Raw genomic sequence first — 9,616 nt, 5'->3', positions numbered from 1 at the left:
GGATGAAGAGACAAGAATCTATTCTCAGTCAAAAGGCTAGGATTAAGTGGGCTGAGGAAGGAGACTCTAATACCAAATACTTTCATAGCACTATCAAGGAAAGAAGAAGGAGATCCAGAATTCTCCGAATACAAGACCACAATGCTAGCTGGATTGAAGGGAACAGAGCAATATCACAAGCAGCTGTTGACCACTTCTCTGATATTTTCTCACAACCACAGGAAGCTAACAGGCTGGACATCCTTAGATGGATGGACAAGATAGTAACTGAGGAAGACAATCAGAGTCTACACAAGGAACCAACAAAAGTAGAAATTAGAAATGCAATTTTCTCTCTTGATCCTAATAGTGCGGCTGGCCCAGATGGCTATAATGGTCACTTCTTCCAGGCTGCCTGGGATATCATTAAAGAGGACGTCTATAGCTTTGTGATTTCAAATCACTAACAAAGATGGAGTCTTTTTAGTTTATTTTTTAACTGCGAATTATTTTTAATGTTCTCTTCTCTGAATTGGAATTACAAATTCGCTTAATATACCTTATCCAAAATTTCTAGTTATAGCTCAAGTTTGTAATGCTAAAAGGCAGTTTATTGTTTACACATCCAAGTTGTGTAAGACTCTTATCCAGGTCTTATCCCTTATGTCTGTTAACCTGTCTTCCCCTATTAGCAGCAGTAGGTATACTTGCTGCTTGTGTAACCTGTTGATCTGCCAATTCTGGCATAGAAACCAATATCTAACTATAATTATTCAAATCCAAGGATACTTGCTACCATATTTTCCTTCTACTAGCAGCAGTGAAGAAATATTCTCCACTGCAGACTGCTGTGTATTTACGCCTACTGTTTTCCATCAGAGTACAAGCGAAAGATGGTGTATACATTCAGAAAAAGCTCACAATATGGTGAAGGGTGGAACATGGTAACCTCTAGAAAATCACCTACAAAGAAGGTGGAATCACCAAAATAACATAAAACAGCTGCTCGATGAAATGCCACTAGCAATAAGGGAAATATAAAAGCAAGAAGCATCCAAGGTAAGCCTAAATACAACAACAAATTAATAAAAATTGAAGGAGGGAAACTCAAATAATAGCGACGAAAGGACAAAGATGATTAGTACCATGAGAAGGTTGAGCATTTTCAGCAATACTAGGCATCCTTGATGTTTGTGGTACTCGTTCATGTCCACTATTGGTATCAGGGATCTAATAAATATTAACATGTTAGATAACAATACTTTTATATGATTAGAATTTCATTAAAAATGTCTAAAGCTTATGAAATGGAGTTACCTGTTCACGTGAGGTGCCATTGCTACTTTGAGGCATAGATGCATCAGGAGCATATTTGCGCATGAGTTGTCTCATTTGGAGTAATTCTGATTGCATCATCTCCTGATTTTGTTTCATCATATTCATTTCTTCATTTTGTTTCTCCTTTAACTCGATTATCTTCTGTTCTAACCTTTGTATAACCTCATTAGAAGAATCATCTGCAATGATATTTCCTAACGAAGACCTACTACCCCATAGAACAGAAGGAGTTGGACCAAGTCCTAAACCACGAACATACCTACTTTATTCATTTACCAACACCTGAGAATACACATCGCCTTCCCAAGCGACACTACGAGGAGGTTGCTTAGTAGATCTCTCACTATTGCTCATCCTTTCATTTGTCATTTCCTAACCATAGAATACACAATAAATCAATTTTGGAATTCATGAAAAAAATGCACATTGTTTGACGGAGTCATCAAACCAACAAAATAAAAGAAAGAATAAATCTTACGATTGTCTTGACAGAATCATCATCTAGTGGCCTACCATCCTTACGTTTTTTATGAGTTAATAAGAAAATTTCTGCTAGTGTAGGCTCAATCCCATTTACAGCCTAATACAATAAAAATGGTATGAGATTTGCGTGACAAAAAAAGGTTTAAAATATTATAGTTTGTAATTTTCACAAGTTTACCTGCTCATTCATCAAAGTAGCAATACTTTTGGATCCTCCTGTGTGAGCCATCGTTTGCTTGGCCCTATTGTTTCTATTTGCTTGGGTACGTCTCTGTCATTGAAATATTAAAAATATATCTTCTAAATCATAAATAAAAATTGAGCATAACTAAAATAAAAACGCTATGAAATGAGCAGACTAGGAAACTTTTCAAGGTTCATACCTTAGCTTTATCAGAAAGCCAATAAGAGACAAGACCACTCCATTGATCCCTCGGTATGCGACTTGGTCTATTTTTTAGTAATGCGTCTTTAGTCTTATATTTTGGCGTATACTCACCCTTTAAATCGCACTTGTAATCTTTTCATTTCTTTCCTAGTGACTTTAAGACCCACGCTTCTCCACGTTTTGGGATAGAGAACTTCTTCTGAAAAAATAAAAGTCAACATTTAGAAGATAACATCATGTATCAATAGCAAGGACATGACATGCTAGAATGCTGGAGGATTAGCAAAAAGTTGCAGAACCAATATCTGACAGAGGTGGTGTTGCCCAGATATCTGGGAAAGAAAATGTTGACTGAGTTTGAGACGTAGCACTCACTGAAGAGTGCACTTCAAAAATTCAAAGAAAGCCTTTACAAAAGCAAAAGAATCTGGGTAGCTTCACCATCCCCGTGCTAATTGGTAAAGTTGATGTAAGCAGAGCTCTATAAGGTTTATGTGCAAGTATAAATCTGATTTCATTATCATTATTTAAGCAATTAGGCTTGGGGGCTCTACGACCTAGCACAATCATATCACAGTCAGTAGATAGGTCTTTGGCTTATCCAGAAAGAGTGATTGAGGATGTGTTGCTATAGATTGAATAGTTTATCTTAGCTTCCCAACGAATTTTATTAGTCTAGACTATGAGGCTGATGAGCAAGTTCATATCATTTTCGAATGTCCTCTCTTGGCTATTGGAGATGGAACCATCAAGGTTAGGGAAGTAAAACTGATCATGAGAGTGGACAACAGAAGGCAGCCTTCAATGTATACCGAGTGATTCAGTTGTCTTGTCATTACGAGGACCTTGCTATGATCTCTATACTGGAAGTAGATGATCCACTTTTGGGTTCAAGAGTCTATCTAGACGATTCTCTAGAGAAAACATTTATGTTGTTGGACAGTTTAGAACTTGATAAGGAGGTTGATGAGATGATGCATTCTCCAGATGCATCATGTGAATACATCAGAGAAGAACCCCAATTTAAAGGATAATGTGATGTCCAAACAAGTAGTTCCAATGTCCAGTAGACAACTTAGACTGGTGATCTTTTCAGATCAATAGATAACAGGGTGAAGCCATATAGACATGCTGTCCATGACATTTATGAAAATAGATTCGTAATATAAGTCCATCTTTCTAGTTGAAATCCAATTGAAAGTATATCTACCAACATTTACACAGGCAGGTATTTTGGTAATAGCATGTCAGTCACCAATATGTCTGGCACAAATACATGCCTAACAGAAACGAAAAGGGGAAAATGGTCTGGCAGAAATCATAGAATAGAACAGACAATTTCTTATATGCAACAAATAAACTGCATTGTTATGTGTTGTATTACTAAGCTCAAGAAATTTTTAGAAGAGAGCTTCAATAGCAATGAATGCAATATTTGAATCTTCCCCCTGCTATAAGGAAAGTATCAGAAGCAAATCATCAGATGAGAGCAGAAAGTATAGACAGCTTAGTGTGATCTTTTACATAAATAGATAGCAGGGTGAAGTGCAGGTGAGGATCTTGACTCACTAGCAGTATCGACCAAGAGCAAATTAAACCTTATTGCTCCAGTTTTTATACCTAGAAATTCTCCAACTAGAAGCTTAAATCAAGCTACAGCAACATCTACAAGGCAGACCATTCCAGCTGCAAGTAATGCAGGTGCTCGAGAAGTCACAACACCAAATCTGGGCAGCTGGTGACCACAAATCCAGTTTATTCAGAGGAGGAGAGAAAGATTTTGGATGCAATGGTAAGTTCCACGCCTATAAATCCTACTACGCTTATCACAGGTCCTATAAGTAAGAGCAAGAACAAATTGCAAAGCATAGGACAACAACAAAGTAAGGTAGTGATGACAATGTTATTGATCCAGGGGAAACAAGTATAGATGATAATACTAATAATAATTACATACCCTCACAAAATCCACTAATTTCTTCTTTTCCTCTTTGTCAAAATTTCTCCAATCATCTAAATGAAGAGGTGTTAGCTCTGGTGTTCTGGCAACAATTCCTAGAAAGCTAGCAAGCTTTCGACCTTCTTTCCCAATAGCTTGGTTACGATTATTAAACGGCACATCAACTGTCTTCCCCGGCGGAAGTTTCCAAATATCTTTTAGTAAAGTAGGCCCACGAACCTTTCTTGGCTCCGAATTACCTAGAATGTAAGACTCGAAGGTCATCAAATGACAAAAACTTATATGGACAAGCACTTGAGAGATGCTCTGAAATCTTAAATAACAGTATCATGATAAAATAACAGAAAGCAAAAAAATATATGTTTCAATGGACAATGCCAGCTCTAGCAAGAAGTGGTGTTGGAATTCAATGTTGCACCTAACTAGTGGACCACCAGAAGATCATAATCAAGTAACTTTGTTTCTAAACCTCGACGTTTTTCAGGTGGCAGACTCAAATTATAAAAGAAAGGCCTTTTGTAGTTTTTTGAGAAATATAACTTTGAAAAAGAAAGAATTAGATACTCTTAAGTGTCCAACAAAGTGTCAACAGCACAGGATGTACAAACAATGGAACTTTTCACTTACAGTAAAAACAACTGTACCATCCAACAATTCTTAGAACAAACAGATGGCTAGGGAAGCATAACTAGTTATACAATATAAACTAGTTAGGGTAACCAAAATTTTCACATAACTATGATTTGAAAACAATCACAAAGAAAAGTATTACCTGATTCATCATCATTATGTTGATGCTCAGTGCCACCAGCAGAACTATTCAACTCATTAGATCGATCATCATGTGCTTGATCTTCAGAGAAGTTCCGATTATCCATCAACTGCTCAATATAAGGTTGGATTGCAAAGTGGTTTTGACCGTCCATCAAATGCTTAATAAAAGGCTGCGCATCTTCATCATCATCTTGTTCAATTATCAATCGATTGCGACCTCTAGTTCGCATAGTTCCTTCTCCAAAATGAATAAATTATTTAGATGTATTAAGTTATACTAGTACCAATTAACTCCAACAGATCAGTAGATCAAATGTAAAATAGGAGGAAGCATCAGCCTAATTTAGAGATAAGAGTTATTGATGCATTAGGAAAAACAATTATCAGTGATAATACCACCTTAGAATATAACAATTAAATAGATACATAAGCAAAATATAAGTAAAAAATAGCATAACAAATCAAATCAAACACCAATATTCAAATTTCTGAATTAAAAAAATATCAAAACCTTAGAAGTTCTTAAATAACACTTGCAAGAAAAATATTCTATAAGTTTCACCTATTCTATTTAGAATCACATTCGTTTTCAATGTCATTTCCTCCCTCAACATTAGCTTCACCGTCATTTTCAATATCAATTACTATCCCATCGACACCACTTCTTACCCAATCATTGTACTCATCTTCCATAACACGAGCATTTTCTAAAAGAGCCACGTCAGTGGCATCACTTTGCATTGATGACTCAAACTGCACACTATTTTCCTCTCCCATATTAAAAATATCTCAAGGTTTAATTAACCTAGGGACAAACCATTCATGATCTTCAGGATCTTGTACAAATATAACTTGTTGAGCTTGTTCTGCAAAAATAAAGGGCTCATGAAGTTCTCGATCGCCAGAGTCTGTTAGGCGTGAGAAATTCACAAGTGTGAACCCCAAGTCATCTTCCTTAACACCTCTACCTTTGGTTACATCAACCCAATCACACTTAAATAAGACGACTTTAAATTCTTCGTAGTAATTTAACTCCACAATATCATTCAATCTGCCATAATATGTGATATTTGCAGACTTTGGAGCATTGCCACTTGTACTTGCATAACTTTCAGTCTTTGAAACGACCATAACACCACTATTTTGTGTCACCTTAAATTCTTCACTTTGTTTCGTTCGGAATCGATACCCGTTATTTACATCGAATGCACTGAATCTTTTTCCAATGTAACTCGGCCCTTGTGCAAGGACTTTAACATCCTTTAAGATGTTAGATGTGGCTTCCAACTCCTTTACCTAACCAAATAAAAGATACAACTATAAAATATGGATATATGTACAAGGAAAATAATTTAACGTAACTATCGACTTAGTCCTATTACTTACTTGCTCCTTGAACCACTCATGAAATGTATCGACTTAGTCCTATTACTTACTTGCTCCTTGAACCACTCATGAAATGTATCGAAATGCACACAATCAAGTTGATGTTGTGTCAAACGACGCTTACGATGTGATCTCTTGATTTCAGCAATATGTTCCCTATTCATGTAACTCGAATATATCAATTTTGTTATCAAATAAGTAATATACATATATTAAATAATATATATTACACTTACTTTTTATAATTCTCAACCACCTCTGACTCGCAATTGAAAAGCACATGCCGATGTGCTTGCAACCATGTTTTTGCATCCAACTCAAATACATCTACTCCACCGTACGACTCCCCACTATTTGGAAAAAGACATTCTTCTTTACTAGTCTCCTGCCCAATCTCATTGGCGCATTTTCTTGAACAATAAGCCCTTGAATCTCCACCCTCCAAATATCGTGAGCAAAATGCCATACACTCATTTGCTATGTATGCTTCTGCTATGGAACCTTCTGGACATGCACAATTACGAACATATAATTTTAAAGTACCCAAATACCTATGGAGTAAAATAATGGTATTAGTTTGATATTATAATATTTAATAACTAAAAATATATAATAAAGATTTGGTGATATTCTTAATACCTCTCAATAGGGTACATGGCCCCGCATGTTTAGCCTCAGTTGCCAAGTGAATAACCAAGTGTATCATAACAGTAAAGAATCCTGGGAGGAAAAGTTTCTCCATAGTAGATAATGTTTCTGGAATTTTTTCTTCAAGTAACTTTAACTCTTCTAATTTTAGTTCTTTGCTACATAGAACACGAAAGAATGTGCATAATTAAATTAAGATGGACCTAACTCTTTTATCTACTGATCTCCGCAAGGCAAGAGGAAGAAGTTCTTGCATTATAACTTGACAATCATGAGTTTTTAGCCCAAATATCTTTCGTTTGCGAATGCAACGTGAGATATTAGACGCATAGCCATCTGGAAACTTGGCATTTTGTAGTACTTCATAAAATAACTCTTTTTCCTTCTGAGACATTGTGAAGAAAGTAGGAGGAAGCTATGCTTTCCCACTAGCTCGATATTGAGGCCATAAACTTGGTCTTATTTTCATCTCCTTCAAATCCAATCGAGCTTCTAAGTTGTCTTTTGACTTTTTACCAAGATCCAATAATGTATAAAGTAAGTTATCACACACATTCTTTTCTATGTGCATCACATCAAGATTATGGCGCACCAAGTTAGACTTCCAATAAGGAAGATTGAAGAAAATACTCCTCTTTTTCCATGTATTTTTCATCACACCACTTACCCCTTCACTCGACTGGCCGAGAGTAAATTTTATATCTTTAACTTGATTCAACAGTAGTGACCCGGATACTGGACAAGGTGCAGGTCTTGTTTCTTTAGTCCCATGAAACGATTTTGCATCATTTCGATATTTGTGTCCCGACTTCAAGAAGCGTCGATGCCCCATATAACAAAACTTTCTACCATGTTTGAGCCGTCTAGATTGAGTATTTATGTTACAAGAAGGGCAGGCAAACCGACCATAAGTGGACCATCCAGAGAGATTACCATATGCTGGAAAATCATTTATAGTCCACATGAGAGCAGCTCGCATTTGAAATATCTCCTTAGTCGAGGCATCATATGTTTCTACCCCGACATCCCACAATTCATTTAACTCTTCGATTAAAGGTTGCAAAAAGACATCAATATTATTGCCAGGTGCTTTTGGTCCAGGAATAAGTAAGGACAGTATGAAGAACTCTTGTTTCATGCACATCCATGGTGGAAGATTATATGGCATTAAAATCACTGGCCATGTACTGTGAACAGTTCGCATTGTGCCAAATGGATTAAATCCATCAGAAGCTAATCCTAGGCGCACATTGCGAGGATCTCCAGCAAATTCGGGATATTTACTATCAAAATTTTTCCAAGCCTCAGAATCTGCAGGATGTCGTAAAACTCCATCTTTGGTGCGCTCATCATGATGCCATCGCATTTCTTTAGAAATTTCTGAAGACATAAACAATCTCTGTAGCCTTGGTTTTAAAGGAAAATACCTTAAGACCTTGGCTGGAATTTTTCTGGCATCATTTTTCCATCTAGAAGCCCCACATATTTTGCATTCATTGACATTCTTATTAGCAAACTCTTTCCTAAAAAGCATGCAATCGTTGGGACAAGCATGGATTTTTTCATACTTTAAGCCCAAGCCTTCAACTATCTTTTTGGTCTCATAGAAAGAAGGAGGTAATTTTTCTCCTTCAGGCAGCGCATCTTTCAATAGTCCAAGAAAAGAATTAAAAGATTCATTTGACCACTTGAACATGCATTTTGTACGATACAAATGCAGCAAAAAAGAGAGTTTGCTAAACTTCTTACATCCGGGATATAATTCTTCATTTGCCTCCTTCATGAGCCATTCAAACTTATCCACCTCTAGATGAGGTTGATTTCCAAATGGATGAGCAGTATTCTCTTGTAAGTCTTGCTCCATGCCACCTAATTCACTAACGTCAGTATCCATGAACTGTGTAACACCTGCAAATGCATCATGTATCATTCCTCTCATATCATCGCCACTTTGAGTTGACTGACTGCGATTATTTTCTTCAGCATTGTTTGATCCCTTTAGAGACTCACCATAACAATACCAAGTATCATATGATGGTATAATATCATTAACCACAAGATGATCATATGTTGTAGCCCGATTTACTTGATGGATAAGCACACACTCCGTACAAGGACATGCAATTTTTTCTCCATATTGTTTTTCAGAAAAGGCATGATTTAAAAAATCCTCTACTCCATCCAAATATTCTTTACTAACTCTTTCACAATACATCCATCTTTTATTTGTAGGATTGTCCATGACGTTCAAGATAGTCTTTTCTTTTCTATAATTACTGAAAGAGCTAAAAATGTGTTAGTAAAAGGTGGAATTAATGAAAAATATAGTTAAAATAAAATAACCATCCTATTAGCAGGTAATTCCATGGCTCAAAAATATCTTTTTAACAATTAAAACTATTAAACGGAAATTTATTAAAATTATCATTTAAACAATTAAAACTATCAAACAGTTAAACTATCTCTAATTTCTTCTATATTTTTCACATATTGGTTCATTAAATTTTCTAGAATAGAATTATTAAACTTATAATTTATAGAAGAACCATATGTCATATATTTTAAAACTTTCAAAACTTACTACTCCTATTTGTTAACTCTCAAGGTGACAAAGGTGACATGGTAGTTTCCTAGCATAAAGTGGATCAAAGTAAATAAAG

At 35.8% G+C, this 9,616-nt stretch overlaps 1 protein-coding gene across 1 annotated transcript; it reads right to left on the bottom strand.

The window, feature by feature from the left end:
• Positions 1-7,371: 7,371 nt before the first annotated feature.
• Positions 7,372-9,198, bottom strand: LOC109209161. The gene has a single exon (XM_019372370.1). The coding sequence runs from the start codon at positions 9,196-9,198 to the stop codon at positions 7,372-7,374; it is 1,827 nt and encodes a 608-aa protein (XP_019227915.1).
• Between the last annotated feature and the right edge of the window lie 418 nt (positions 9,199-9,616).

The sequence above is a fragment of the Nicotiana attenuata genome, unplaced genomic scaffold (genome assembly GCF_001879085.1).
Source record: "Nicotiana attenuata strain UT unplaced genomic scaffold, NIATTr2, whole genome shotgun sequence".
NCBI lineage: Eukaryota > Viridiplantae > Streptophyta > Magnoliopsida > Solanales > Solanaceae > Nicotiana > Nicotiana attenuata.
The sequence above is the reverse complement of the archived record's forward strand: the minus strand, read 5'-3'. Positions and strand labels throughout refer to the sequence as shown.